The sequence below is a fragment of the Ipomoea nil genome, unplaced genomic scaffold (assembly GCF_001879475.1).
Source record: "Ipomoea nil cultivar Tokyo-kokei standard unplaced genomic scaffold, Asagao_1.1 scaffold0465, whole genome shotgun sequence".
Classification (NCBI taxonomy): Eukaryota; Viridiplantae; Streptophyta; class Magnoliopsida; order Solanales; family Convolvulaceae; genus Ipomoea; species Ipomoea nil.
The window spans coordinates 1,815,001-1,831,818 of NW_017616893.1; the positions used below are offsets into that span (position 1 = coordinate 1,815,001).

The following is a 16,818-nucleotide window of genomic DNA, read 5'->3' on the forward strand; positions in this document are numbered from 1 at the left end:
TGTGTTGTCACTACCAATGTCGTCTACAAAGAGGTTTCAATAATGTGTAAATATAATCGGTGATATTAAGTTTTTTTTTTAATGAATACATTGTTATATATCTAGACAAAAAAAATATATCTTCCATACAAATGAATAAGGATACCAATTCATTTCTATAACTGAGTTGTTAGAGAACGAGCACATTTTCCTAATTTATGAAAATTCTAAACAATGATAAATAAAATCTTCAAAGTTATAGCACTGTATGCGTACATCTAGACATTAGCTATTAATTTGAGCAATTATTTGCACAAATTCAAGCAATGATAACATCAAAATATATAAACGATCCAAACCATGTATTTAATTGCACTATATAATATTTGATGTTCTAATTTAAATAATTATATATCGATTCATATATTCTTAATATATTACAACAAATCTATTCCGTGCATCGCACGGGTGCAAATACTAGTAATAATAATAATAATAATAATAATTTTATTACCTTAAATAAATAAATTATTATACTTTCCCTTAAATAAATAAATTATTATACTTTACTTTTGAATTAGTATTTTCTACCTATAAATACAATGACTTCTTCAATCAAAGAATCTCAGACTCATCTCTCTGCTTTCTTTTTGTATGAATTTTTTTACATTTTTCTAATTATATTCTCACGTACGTCAATATGTTTTGCAGTTTATATCGTCTGGTATGAGTTTGAAGATACCAAATCAAATCAATAAAATAATAGTATTTTTTTCAATTGTAATATCGCAATGTTTCCTATATAGTTATTACACAACAAAACTTTAAAATGAATAAAGGTTACATATCGTATTTACACATGAAACTTATTTACAATAATAGTTGTAATAATTTGTTATTTTAAAACAGTGTATTAAAAGTTTATTATTTTAGCTAATTACCCATTTTAAATATCAAATCTTATTTAATTGATAGTATGTTTTTGGAAATCAATAAAATAATAGTATTTTTTTTCAATTGTAATATCGCAATGTTTCCTATATAGTTATTACACAACAAAACTTTAAAATGAATAAAGGTTACATATCGTATTTACACATGAAACTTATTTACAATAATAGTTGTTAGTATCATAAAATCACTTCACCATATAAATATTAAAAAAAATTGTTATTAATAATTAACTAATTAATATGTATTTAAAAGAATCATTGACTGAGAATAAAAATTGCATGAAAAGTAGATCAATTTGAAAAGGAAATGATAATTAATACTTGATTAAAAATGACACAGAATATATTACTGGAAATAAAAAAAATATATAAATATATTATTAATAATTAACTAATTAATATGTATTAAAAAAATCATTGACTGAGAATAAAAATGACATGCAAATTAGACAAATTGAAAAAGAAAACGATAATTAATATTTGATTAAAAATGGCATAAAATATATAAATTCTAAATATATATCGACAATTATATTAATAATTATAGTATAAATTAATTGATATGTACCAAGACTATATGGTATAATGGTATCCGGGTTGGATTTCTATTTGAAAGATTGTAAGTTCGAGCCTCAGTGGAGGTGTTATTAGTATTCTTTGTGTTTCAGTAGGTTGAGAAAGTATAAAATAATTGACCGAGATTAAAAATGACACGGAATATACAACTTATGATATTTTTATTGAAATGGATTAGAATATATTACTGGAAATAAAGAAATATGTTATTAATAAATAACTAATTAATTAATATGCAATAAAAAAGAATCATTGATTGTTGAAAATAAAAATGGAATGAAAATTAGTCCAATTAAAAAAGAAAATAATAATTAATATTTGATTGAAAATGACATGAAATATATAAATTCTAAATATATATCGACAATTATATTAATATTTATAGTATAAACTAATTGATATGTATTAAAACAATATTTGACTAAGAATAGAAATGACATGGAAATTAGCACAATTGGAAAATGTAATGATTATAAATACTTAATTAAAAATTAAAAATAATTTCAAATTAACTCAAATGAAAAAGGAAAATGGCTAGACAGCCCAAACAATAGTATAAGTAAATTGGAAAAATAATTGACTGTGATTAAAAATGCCACAAAATACATAAATTATGGTATAATATATTTTTAAGAAAAAAACGATCCCCATATTAATTATGTAGGAAAGGAAACAGATTAACTATTGTATATGTAAATTGGAAAAAGGTATTTGTTATTAATAATTTACTAGAAATATATAAAAAAAATCTGTTATAAATAATTAACTAATTAATATGTATCAAAAAAAAATCATTGGATGAGAAAAAAATGGCATGGTTAGAAAAGGAAATGATATATATATATATATATATATATATATATATATATATATATATATATATATATATTTATTTATTTATTTATTTATTTATTTATTTATTTATTGAAAACAAAAAATTATAATTAGTACTTGATTAAAAATGATACAGAATATATTACTGGAAATATATAAAAATATTTTATTAATAATTAACTAATTAATATATATTAGAAAAGTATCATTGATTGAAAATAAAAATGGAATGAAAGTTAGGCTAATTGAAAAAATAAATGATAATTAATACTTGATTGAAAATGGCACGAAATATATTACTGAAAATATAAAAAATGTGTTATTACTAATTAACTAATATAAAAATATTTTATTAATAATTAACTAATTAATATATATTAGAAAAGTATCATTGATTGAAAATAAAAATGGAATGAAAGTTAGGCTAATTGAAAAAATAAATGATAATTAATACTTGATTGAAAATGGCACGAAATATATTACTGAAAATATAAAAAATGTGTTATTACTAATTAACTAATTAATATGTATTACAAAAGAATCATTGACTGAGAATAAAAATGACATGGAAATTAGGTCAATTGGAAAACGACATGATAATTAATACTTGATTAAAAGTGGCATGAAATATATAAATCTGAAAATATATCAAAAATTATATTAAAAATTATACTATAAACTAATTTAAAATTTTTTAAAAAAATATTTGATTGATAATTAAAATGGCAGTGAAATTAGGTCAATTGTAAAAGATATGATTATTAATACTTGATTAAAAATTAAAAATGATCCCATATTGACTCAAATGAAAAAGAAAATGGTTATACCGTCCAAATAATAGTAAATTAAAAATGAAATGTATAAAAAAGAATTATTGACTAAGAATAAAAATGGCATGAAAATTAAGTAGTTGAAAAAATAAATGATAATGAATACTTGATTAAAAATGGCATGAAATATATAAATTATGAATATATATCGACAATTATATTAATAATTATATTATAAATTAATTGATATGTATTAAAAAAATATTTGACTGAAAATAAAAATGACAATAGTATTCATGAAAAAGAAAAACATATATTCTATTAAAATAAATTAAAATTTTGAATGACAACAAATTTCATATAAAATAAAAATATATATTCTAATAAAGTAAAATGAAAATTTCAAGTTCACCAATTGATATGTGGAATTTATTATTATTATGTTTTGAAGTTATGTGGAATTTGTTTTAATTAGATGGAATTGAAGTGGCCCAGCACTTTGTGATCAGATGGCATGTAGTGACTCTCCATATGGACAAATTATGCTATGCGCATGTGCGCACGCACGACTCTAAAACGGCGTCGTTTTCCCTGAAAACGACGCTGTTCTAACTATAAAAAAAAAATTGTTCGAAAGGCCGTTAACGGCGTTAACAGTGTATTCGGTATGAAATTATGAATGTACAGTTATGACATTATGAATGTACAGTTATAGAATTATGAATGTACAGTTATGGAATTATGAACTTACAATTATGAACATAGAGCTTCGAAAATTATGAATGTTCGGTATGAAATTATGAATATACAGTATGAAATTATGAATGTACAGTTATGAAATTATGAATGTACAGTTATGGAATTATGAATGTACAGTTATGAAATTATGAACACAGAACTCTGACATTATGAACTTACAATTATGAACATAGAGCTTCGAAAATTATGAATTTACAGTTATTGAATTATGAATGTACAGTTACGGAATTATGAATGTACAGTTATAGAATTATGAATGTACAGTTATGAAATTATGAACACAAAGCTGTGAATATATGCTCCCATAACAAAGCGTTCTGAAATTAAATAAAAAATAAATAAATAAATAAAAAGAAGAAGGAAGATAATGGTGCCTGACGATACCGTTATCGTGCCCATGATGCACGCTGGGCACGAGTCCACAACATAACGACTCCTCTATATGGGAGATCATGAGTTCGACCCTTAATGGAGGCAATATTGACTCTTTATGCTTCATTAGGTTGAAAAAGTATAGATGAACAGATACTATAATGTAGTAGAGTCAGTATCATTAAAAAAAAAAAAGAAGACAGAATTGAAATGTTCTATTTAATTTAATATCTTTAAATTTTTATTTTATATATATAGATTTCCGTTCAAAATTTTTAAAATTGAAATAATTTTATTTTATTCGAATTTAGTTGTATATATTTTCAATCTTATATTTAAATTACAGTAAAGATTAATATTTGTATTAATTTAAGCTTAAAATAATGTTAATCTATATATATATATATATATATATATATATATATATATATATATATATAAATTAAAAGTAAAATCCTCATAGCAAAATCCTCCCACCCCACCCCCCCCCCTCCCAAAAAAAAAAAAACTTAGAGACATTTCTGTAATATCCGTAAATATATAATTAGTCTATATATAATTCATAAATATTCCGTGTATGACTAATTAGTTATGAAAAGAATATTATAGTAATTAATTAATTTGTTTATAAAATTTATTCGGTGTGAATTTCATAGTTGATTAAAATTTAATTAATTATAGAAATTATATATTCATATTCGTGTATATATAATTAGTTTCTATATATTTCATAAATATTCCGTGTGTGACGTACTAATTAGTTATGGAAATAATATTATGATAATCAATTAATTAGTTTATAAAATTTATTCCGTGTGAAGTTTAGTTGACTAAAATTTAATTAATACCCGTTGATGCTAGCATATGTAATGATTATCAACAAAAGCCAGAGTCCAACACTAACTCACGTTGACTTTTTCCCGAGTCACTCATCCTGATGGCCTTAAGGTTTTAGCTATAGACGAGGATGGACAAACTTTTGTTACTACTACTAATGTCGTCTACAAAGAGGTTTTCAACCGTGTCTAATTCAAAACAGTTATATTATGTATTCTTCTTGCACAAATATAACAAAAATGTTATATATCTACATATTACGTATATATTCCGTTACAAAAATTTCTATAGCTAAATTACTACACATTCAGATAATGAGACCAATTAATTCAATTTTGAAACATTCATACAAACCTTAATTAACGTTAAAATTTACACTATCGAATATGAAGCAAATTATAATTCATATATTATAACGAATACATTCCGTGCATCGCACGGGTGCAAATACTAGTTGGTAAAAAAAAATTAACAAATTTAATTTGTATGTTCTCATTATTTGATTTTAAAAAGATCCGTTAAGTAATTAAGTTACGCCAAGATTTGATAAACTTTTAATACTTTTTCTTTTTTGTTAATATGGTAAAGTCCTAAATTAATTTATTTACCCAATTATAAAATAAAATTTATACCTAATCTAAATGAATGCCAAATATGAAATTCAAATAAAAGGGCATAAATAATCACTCTTTAATATTCATTAACTGATATTTCATTATTGTATTAAATTCTTTTTTGTTTTTATTATGTTGGTATACTTTATGGTCAATTAAAATAAACACATTTCTTATATATTTTTAAGGTAACTAAAGTTTATTTTTAAATTAGTCGTGCTGTCAATTGAGCACTCAATGAAGGAAAATCACAATAGGAAAGAAGAATGTATTTTCCTTTTAGATTTAAATATGAATGGCCAAAAAAGTGAAATTTTTATGGGAAGTAAGATTTTTGGAAAATGGTTGCATTATTTGGGAAAGTCTCATTCTGAAAAACTTTAGGTAATTTCAAATTGGGAAAATGGCACTTTTTCCCCCTATGTTATATACTTATAGCACTTTTTCCCCCTCAATTATTTAAGTGGCTCTTTTTCCCCCTGAAATGTTAAATGGACATATTTACCCTTAAAATAAATATTTCATTTATTTTTATTCTCCAATAAATTATTACTATAATTTGGTTCAAACCAGATACTATAGTAACCAAACCAAAATATTCCAATTACAATTTATAATCAAAACGCGATATTTAGAGTTTATTAAAATCACGAACTGGAATGGGCGGTTCATGTTCCAAACTGAAAAAATAAAATACATTTATTGTTGAATTTAAACTATTTTAAAATAAAAAATAAAATTTTAAAATAAAGACGGTTCAAAATCGCGAACGGGATCCGGAACCGTCGGTTCATGATCCAGTTTTTTTTTTTTTTTATTCTTAAATTTAATAAATTGAAATCCAAATATTGGGTTCTAGATCTGAATCATAACTGAAAACTTTTAATTCGATTGCTATAGTGTCTGGTTCAGTTCGAACCGAACCGTGGTAATCGCTACATATACGCAATAATTTGTTGGAGAAGTAAACTAAATAAAATGTTTACTTTAAGGGTAGAAATGTCAATTTAATATATTAGGGGAGAAAACCACCACTTTTAAAATAATTGAGGGGGCTAATGTGCTTACATAAATAATTGAGGGGGAAAAAGTGCTATAAGTATATAACATAGGGGGAAAAAGTGCCATTTCCCCTTTGAAATTCTTAAAAATGTTGCAATTATCTAAAATATTTTCTAAATCGAACGAAATATTACTCAAATTAGGGTAAATTGGCTACAGAATATTTTGGTAAGTTGAAAATCTTTTGAGTGTTAAATAGGTGCATGCCCCCTGGTAGTCTTGGATTAATGTATATATAAATATATATAAATTCCATATATACATGAATTCAAGGAATTGAAGCTAGGCATGGGGGAGGAGGTTGTGATTTGGTTGAGCATTGGCCTCTTCTCTATTTTCTTGATTTTAGTAAAATGGAACCACATAAGATTCAGCAGGAAAGGGGTGCCCCCTGGTACTTTTGGATTGCCCTTTGTTGGTGAGACACTCAATTTTCTACACCAAGGACCAGCTTTCATGGCTCAACGCAGATCAATGCAAGTTTGCTTCCTTTTCTCTCTCTCTCTCTTTATAATATTTTTGTTAATTTGGTTAATTTACATTTCAATTCAACAAAATTGTATACCTTTTGACTCGTTTAATTTGTCTATGTACTTTATCCCACGAATCAATTTGAACGGGTTAAACTTTAATTTGTTTGCATAATGGATTAAAAAAAATTGAGTTGTGGTTTGATTACATTAATGTTTTTTGTAAGGAAGGTCACAGGAAAGGGACCAATTAAAAGATCACTTGAAGGGAGAATTCTCTATTTTTTTCAGAAATGGAAAATAAAAAAAAATATTGTTTTCCATTCAAAATTAATTATCTTTTAAATTCTAAAAACAAAATTTTAGAATCAATGGGTTTGGGATGGGTGTTGCGAGATCATAATGGAACGTTCTTGGCTGCGAAGAATATGCGGTTGACCGGCACCTACACTGATAACGAGGTCGAGGCAATCGGTTTACGAGAAGCTCTAAGTTGGATCAAAGGTACTGATATAGGCAATATTGATGTGGAAATGGACTCCCAAACTGTTTTTTATTCCCTTACCTCCCCTCCTTTTAATTCTACATTTGGACTTATAGTAGAGGATGTTAAAGAATTGGCATCTGAGATACACGATGTTCAATTCTGTTTTGTTAGACGATCTGCGAATTGTGCCACCCACATTGTTGCTAGGGAGGCCATTTCAGAGTCAGGTTGTGGGGAGTGATTAGATGCCTCTAGTGCGTTTCTTGAAAACTGTCTTTCCCGTGATTTAATGAATTAAGTTTTTACCTTCAAAAAAAACAAAATTTTAAAATGCTATTTTTAAGTCAATTAAAAATTTTAAAGAAATATTTTTTTAGTATTTTTAAATTTTTAAAATACTAGAACATAATGTGGGTAAGTTTATTATTATTAATATTTTCTATCAAGCCGGCCTCATATATTTATATATCCTTATTAAATAAATAAATAGATAATCAACAAATCACCTATCTACCCACCTTCATACAATCATTATATATATATACTACATTGTCTATCACTTTTTAATTACTCTCACTCACCATTAATTCATTTAATTGTATAATTTTTTGGTCCAATGTAGCTCAATTACTATAATCGCTTGTTTACATCACCACAATTTACTTACACTATCATCGATATCAATATCACCATTGTTAATATACGACACACATTTATATTTTATATAAAGTAAATAGTAAAATATCAAATAATTTTGCATTTTCTAAATTGGAAAATAGTTGAATTCAAATATATATATTTTTTACTTTCTATATGAAAAATGAAAATTATTTAGTTTTTTTTTATATTTTTTTGTTTTGTTTTGAAAACAAAACAAAAATAGTGGATGGAACTAACCATGTATAGTGATGAAGAACAGGTATGGAGATCTGTATAAAACACATATATTGGGTGGTCCCACAGTTGTATCCAACGATCTTGATGTGAACAGATACATATTGATGAATGAAGCAAAGGGATTTGTCCCAGGCTACCCTAAGTCCAACAGGGATGTTATGGGCAAGTACAATATTGCTATGATGCATGGCCCTAATCACAAGCTCTTTAGGGGCTCTTTGCTCTCCCTTTTTGGGACTCCCATGATCAGACATCATCTCCTGCCCAAGATTGACAAGTACATGAAGCTTTACCTCCAAGACTTTCATGGCAGAACAACTCTTGATATCCAACAGGAAACCCTTAGTGTAAGTACTTAACTTTTTATATTTAAGGTATTTGGTAAATAACTATTAGCTGATTGTGTTAATGTGTTTGATGTTTGGTAAATTAGCTATTAGCTGATTACATGCAAAATGACTTTCTAAAAAAGCTTATTGAAAAAGCTACTTTGAGTAATTTTTTGAATTTTAGCATTTTAGAGCAATGAGCTGACGAGCTGTTAACAAAAACTAATTAATCACACTTATATTGGATGTTTAATCAAATCAAACAACTAATATTGATCAAATAAGTCAAAATTGATTGATAAGCTAATTATGTTACCGAATAGGGCCATAATTATACTACTTAATCTTTAATTATGTTATATCTGCCATGGTTACTTTAAGTTGGACATTATATATATATATTGTATATGGACTTTACTAGGCTGGTTCTAGAGGATAAATTAAAAATTTTGCTTGAGATCAAACACTATATTAGAGTACTGGATAAACCTCATCTTATGACCCTAGCCAGTAAAAAATCATAAGGAAATAAATCAGTCTAAGTTCGTTGGGAGTTGAACTTGTAACATTGTGGTTACTAAATCAGCAAACTGACCAATTTAGTTGAGTTGATCAAGTCAAGAAGATATGTGATATGTAGTATTAATAACCTTTTAAAATACGTAAATAATAAATAATTGTATATTGTGCAATATAATACAGATATTACAGCATTAACTGATTAACTAATCTTTTTTTTCTCTCTTTAATGTTTCAGATGGCATTTTTTGTAACATATTATCAGGTAGTGGACAGTGAACCAAGTTCACTTCGCATAGCTTTCAAACAAGAATTTGATAAGATGGCAGATGGAGCTATATCTTTACCTCTCAACATTCCTGGTACTGCTTACCATGCAGCATTAAAGGTACTCCAATCCCCTACTAGCTTAGGTTTTGACAATCTTTTTCTAACTTTTTGCTTTCCCATAGTTGATTTTCACTATTTTAATGTTTATTTATTCACAATTATTTTAGATTTTGATTCTTGATGCAAAATATGACTTATATGTAATTTAATTTCTCTGTATTACGGAGTACTTATTTTTACTTTTATTGACTTTTAAACTTATCAAATTTAGTTCTTAAGTATTGGATCTTTTTCAATTTTAATCTACTCGTAACTTTTCTCTATGTGCGTTAACATTGAGAGGGTAACATTGAAAAGTCATGACCATTGCACCAATTATTTCTTACACACAGGAACACTATTGATGTAATAAATATGGGGTGTATCGTTTACAATCTACAGGCCCAGGCCGGTTCCGGGTTCGGATCCTATTGTCTGGTCTGCTTGTTGGTTTAAGGAATATACCCGGTCAACGTGACAGTGAGTCATCGGTCTTCGAGTTAATAGCTATAACGTAGAAATAGCAAAAAAAAAGTCCCTCCTACGGTATTTATAGCTAAACGAAGGGGTAGATCCCTGCCTGACGGCATGTGTGCCGCGTGGAAGCCATGCACGGGTGAAGGCGGTGGCCCAAAGGGATGGGACCATGTGCCATGAGATTCCTGATCATGCAGGGTCAGACTTCGAGGCCCTAACGGGGCCACTCCAACCAAATTGGATCGATAACGGAGAGGTTGAGGAGCCCTTCACGAGATTGTCCTGTGACCAAGTTTGGTGAGCAATTATGGTCGGGAAGCGAGGCCGTTTAGGTTGGCAAAGGTCAGGTCAGACTCGGCTCGTCCCATAGGTCTAGTACCGACCACCGTATAGGCACGACGCTCGGGAATAATCCCCACCAACTACACAAAGCCCTAATTCTTATTTGTATTTTAGCCGTCTTAATTTCACCATCAATGTTAACCTTTCACACAGGAAAATGTTTACAAAGTAATAAAATTGGAAACAATTCAGTACTCTAATAAGACTAAATTTGGTAGCTTTAAAAGTCAATGACTAAAATTTAGAAAATAGGGATAATCGAATGACTAAATTCAAAATTAACTCTTTTTGTGCTTCAATAGTTTGAGAAAAATATGTATGAACAAATACTATATAACAAATATTATATTGTAATAGAGTCAATAGTATTCAAAATATCAAAATTAACTCTTTTTTAAAAAAATTTATTGTTGTATTGGTAGGCAAGGAAAAATGCCATAAAAATGATGAGAGAAATGGTGGAGCGGAGGAGAGCTTCAAAGGAAATCTACAACGACTTGCTTGATCAACTATTGGGGAAAGTGGAGACAAAATATGAGCTAAGTGATGAGCAGATATATGATCAGATCATTACCATTTTGTACTCTGGATATGAAACTCTCTCAAAAACTTCCATGATGTGCCTCAAGTATCTTCATGATCACCCCAAGGCTTTACAACACCTCAGGGTATGTAAATCATTTATTTTTGTCTATCTTTCTTATGCCTCACATTTTCAAACTATGATTAGAATGATATGATGCAATTATAAATTGGAACAAGCTAGTGTCAAATAGGTCATTGAACTTATCGCTTTTGTGCAATTAAGTCACTGAACTTATAAAGTGTGCAATCAAACAAAATATGTGCAATTGAGACATTTTTATACTTCATCTATCTCATTTTATATGTCATGTTTACTACTCATTGGTCAACTAACTCTTTATTTTTTATTTTTGCTTATTTTCTTTATTAGTTTTAATTATTTTTATATTTAAAATTTTGTATTTTATAATACTTCTAATGTAGTTTCTAAATATATAAATTTTATTATAAATTAATACGAAGCTTAGTATTATGAAAAATTGAAATCAAAATAACTTTAATCAAACCTCGTTAACCGAACCAGACACATAAAATAAGACATAAGGAGTAACTTCTTTTATTGCAATTTAAGTTTAAAATATTTCAGTCTTTCATCCTAACTTGTAAGGCAGAGAAAATGGCGATTCTTGGTACATACTATGTAAGTTATATGATCAGATTTTACTGGAAAATGTTGAAAAATGTCTCGATTACACATATTTTACTTGTTTAATAATTTAATTACATATTTTTTAAGTTCAGTGACTCAATTGCACTAAAGCAATAAGTTTAGTGGTTTATTTGACACTTTTTTCCTTATAAATTTGATATATCAATTAAATATAATTGTATACTAATACTTATATAATAATACAGAGTAGCAATTACAAATACTCTATCCATGATAAGTGGTAGCTACCCGCATGGGCAGCTCAACTAGTCACAGAGGTAAAACTTTGGAAGAATGATCAGAGATCGAGTCTCACCAGCGGCAGTGTGGGAGCAACCTCCTCTCTCAAAGTGAGGGGGGTTCCTTGTGCGCAGTGAGCACCTCCTGGGGGTTCATCTTTTTTGGAAGAATGATAAGTGGTAGCTAGGCTTAGAAGGTTTTGGCTTCATTTTAGCAAATCTAAGGAAAATGAAAACAAAAATCACCAATTGTTAAAGATATAAAATCTATAATGAATATAATGCCCGCAATTTGTAATGTATTATTTATAGAGAGTAGTTATTATTACATAATAATCACATCATATATATACTTTGACCTAGTTAGAGATGCACTATTGTGGACGACATTTTGTTATTATTTAGGTGATCAAAAAAATATCCAGCCACTATCCGATAATGTATGTGTATGTTTATTTGAGTTTTGACAATTTTTTTTTTTTTACATTATTGTTTGTAGGATGAGCATTTCAAAATTCGCGAAGGGAAGACACCAGAGGATCCAATCACTTGGGATGAATATAAATCCATGACTTTTACTCGTGCTGTAAGTTTTAATTTATTTTTAGTACATTCAATTGATATTTATACACATCTCGGTTAAAGACTTTGTGGTCAAGCGGTATAACTGTACTTAAAAGTGTCCATTGTAACAGAGTCAGTAATACACAAAAATTTGCACAGACGACACTACATTGTAATAGAAATTTAAAATGTTTTTTCAAAAGGAACCTTGATGAATAAATAATAATATTTGAATTCCAAACGTTATTATTATTATATAAAAATGTTTAATTTCCAGGTCATTCTTGAAACTTTAAGGCTTTCAACGGTTGTCAGTGGGGTTTTGAGGCAGACAACTCAAGATCTTGTTCTTAATGGTAAGTGAATACATTTTAAAATAAGTTTTTGTTGTTAATTTAGATAATTTTTAATTTTTTACTTTTGTCATTTAATTGTCAGGATCATTGATTCCAAAAGCATGGAGAATCTATGTTTACGTAAGAGAGCTGAACTATGACCCCATTGTTTACCCAGAGCCATATGCTTTTAATCCATGGAGGTGGTTAGAGGTTGGTTATACAATTCAATTCAACTTAACAATATATAATACTAGTTGCATATAAATCTATATTTACTTAACTTTATATATAACGAAATAAACTAGTTAATGAGTAATTGATAAATAGTTGATAAGTGGTAGCTGTTAGTGAGTTTGACTAATTTATAGCATTAGCCGATTGTAGAAAGATATTTGATAAATTAACTGTTAACTGATAGGTGATTACATATAAAGTGATTTTCTAAAAAGCTGATAACAAAAAGTTATTTTGATATGGTGCAGGATAAAAACTTGGAGAGCCATAATTACTACTTAGCATTTGGGGGAGGATGTCGGCTTTGCCCAGGAAAGGAATGGGGAATTGTTAAGATATCTATTTTCCTTCACCACTTTGTCACACAATACAGGTAATAATTCATTTGTCACATTTTCTTTGAAAGTTAATGATATATACATATATGTGTATACATACATATACACATTCACGCACTTACAAACATATATAGAGAAAATCTACAATGCCATGCATAAAAATGACATTTGACTGAAAATATAAACTCATACTTCGTATAATGATGGTATACCCACTTGTTTAGTCAGATTTTCAAATTAACAAAATTTACTTTTAGTTTTATAATTGTTATGGCATTGTCATATTTAGTCTTTTATTATTACAATTTTTATTTTATTCAATCGATTTTAATTGTTAAGACAATCTTATAATTTTACATTTTTAATCTTACATTCCTTATGAGAAAAAAAAAATTCATAAACGACATAATACAAGAAAATGACATATTTAGTTCTTCAATTGTGGGTAAATAGTCGATACAATCCTTTAATTATATATATGTGTAAGCATATTTAGTCTTTGAGTTGTAAAGGCTATGACAAAACTAGTTCATAAAGTGATAAAAATGTTAACTTTGAAGGATTGAATTGATATATTTACCCACAATTAGAAAACCAAATTTGCCTTTGAAATTATTATAAGATTATCTTTTGCTACTTTAATTTCTGCTTTTAGTAGTTGCTATTTTTACAAACGTTATTGTAAAAAGTCTGTTATATACACGTATTGATCTGAAACCTTTTCTATATTTAAAAAAATTTACTTGTAGATGGGAAGAAATTGAAGAAGTCAAAATCAAGAAATTCCCCAGAGTTGAAGCAATAAATGGATTGCATGTCAGGGTGAGCAAGTACTGATGAATGATGGCTTGTGACTTGTTATAATTCTCTCAAAAATTGAATACCCAATCCTAAAGGCCCCTACACCCCAGGTTGACAGAGTATTTGGAAGGATATGACATTTTAATTTTTATACATAAGAGAAAGATAAAAGTAATTATTTATTTGTATTACATCTCTCTAAATTGATGAATATTTTAAATTGTTTATGAGGTTGATTCAAATTTAGCTTTGATTATTAACTTTAAAGAAGTCAAATTAAACATAAATATAGGGTGGAGATGGAGACTCTATTTCCCACCTCATTGTCATTTTTACTCCTATTTATAGATTAACACTTTTATTTTTATAGGCAAAAAAAAAAAAAAAAACCCCATAAAGAGGGAAGTATATTATGGGACTCTGAAATTTTACTTTATCATATATTCCCTAATGGGGTAAGTATGAGTACAACATTTTTATTTTGCAGGTTGGGAAAAGTTGTATACATCTAAGATTTGTGAGGGGGAGTAAAAGTTGTGAATAGAATTTGAGAGTAGAAGTAGTATTTTCTTTATTAAAAAAAGGCTCTATACAAACCTAGAAAAAAAAAAACAGCATTAATTGCGTCTACTAAGTAAGTATGTTGGTCTCGGGTAAACTAAAAATCTAGAAAGAGGGGAGGGAGAGGGGGTTGAATAGACATTTAAACATTTTTTCAAAAATAGCTCTAAGTGAGCTTGAATTTATTTTTGTTTTTTTTTTTAAAGAAAATAAAAACTTGCCCCCAATAAATAATAAAAAAATGGTTAATAATTAGCCAATAAATCCTAGCCATTAAATCTTTCCAAATGAAACACTCATATTATACAAGTTCTCATCTAGTGAGTTGTTCTCATATGAACATGAATTATATGTGTGAAGGGTATTTTCATATTACAATAAGAAATATATTCTTTAGGACTTAGGAATAGGTAATACCAGGAGTACCATTGAAGTGACTATTCAGCTTGTAAGGGAATAACTTATTCTCAGAAATGTTATTTATGGTAATAAAATATCAAAGCAAACAATGGAATAGATCTTTTTTGTTTGAAATACAATGGAATAGATCTATTTATTCCATGAACAAAACATGTTGTAATAGTTGAGGTTTAAGGGGTCCGTTTGGAAATTTAGAACATGTTTGGAGAAGAAGAAGTGGTGATGATGGCTTTGTCAAATTGAAACTTTTTCTCGTTGATAAGAATTTTTTTTTTTTTTGACTTTTTGTTTTGTTTTTTGTTATTTGAATACCCAAACATATTAAAAAAAGAAGAAGAAGAAGAATAAGAGTGAAATAGGCCATTCAATTGTACATCAAAGTGACCAAATAGCAATTAAGCTATCAAACTCAAAAAATGCAATTGGGTTCATGAACTACATGGACTTATGCAATTTAGCCTATAATGACATGTTTACCTGAAAAATGCTGACGTGGCGGTTACTGACTTTAAAAATAATTTTTAAAATAATTTTAAATAAAATAAATATTTAATTTTTTTTAAACCCTCCGAGACGACCGACTGGGTCCCTTCGTTTCCTGGCAGTGTTTTAAAATTTTATCATATATAAGTATAGTTTTGATTCAGTCGCTAAGTACCTTATAATCTATCATAAATATTATATTATAATTTATAATGTATTTAAACTATATATATTTGATATTTTATCATTGATAATTTTAAAATTATTTTAAGTGCGTACTCACTCATATAATTCTAATTCTAGATCCGCCCATGGACTGAGGTATTCATTCGTAAATAGAGAAAAGGGTCAAATAGACCCCTAAACATTACCCTAAAGGTCAATTAGCCCCCTAAACTTTAAAAAATGTCAATTAAACACTCAAACATGCTAAATTTGGTCAATGAAGCCCAAAAATCGGTAAATGACCTGTTTTTACCGGTCATTTTAATTCCGGCGACGAAATCCGGCCACCGGTGACGAATTCCGGCCACCGGCGAATTTTTCCGGCGGCCGACGAATTAATTTTCTGGCCGTCCGGTCGTCTTCCACCGGAGAAGACGACCGGACGGCTGCCTTCTCCAATGGAGAAGGCGGCAGGCGGCCGTCTGCCGCCTTCTCCAGTGGAGAAGACGACCAGATCTGGTCGTCTTCTCCATTGGAGAAGATGACCAGATCTGGTCATCTTCTCCAATGGAGAAGACGACCAGACGGACGTCTTCTCCATTGGAGAAGACGACCAGATCTGGTCGTCTTCTCCACTGGAGAAGGCGGCAGACGGTCGCCTGCCGCCTTCTCCATTGGAGAAGGCTGGAGAAGGCGGCCGTCCGGTCGTCTTCTCCGGTGGAAGACGACCGGACGGCCGGAAAATTAATTCGCCGGCCGCCGGAAAAATTCGCCGGTGGCCGGATTTCGTCGCCG

General features: G+C 28.5%; 1 protein-coding gene across 1 annotated transcript; it reads left to right on the forward strand.

Moving 5' to 3' along the window:
* Positions 1-7,044: 7,044 nt before the first annotated feature.
* LOC109173064 (cytochrome P450 85A1-like) lies at positions 7,045-14,430 on the forward strand. The gene is made up of 9 exons (XM_019322323.1): positions 7,045-7,230; positions 8,631-8,957; positions 9,697-9,846; positions 11,069-11,314; positions 12,619-12,705; positions 12,961-13,039; positions 13,122-13,231; positions 13,504-13,628; positions 14,343-14,430. The coding sequence occupies exons 1-9, from the start codon at positions 7,045-7,047 to the stop codon at positions 14,428-14,430; spliced, it is 1,398 nt and encodes a 465-aa protein (XP_019177868.1).
* The last annotated feature ends 2,388 nt before the right edge of the window (positions 14,431-16,818 follow it).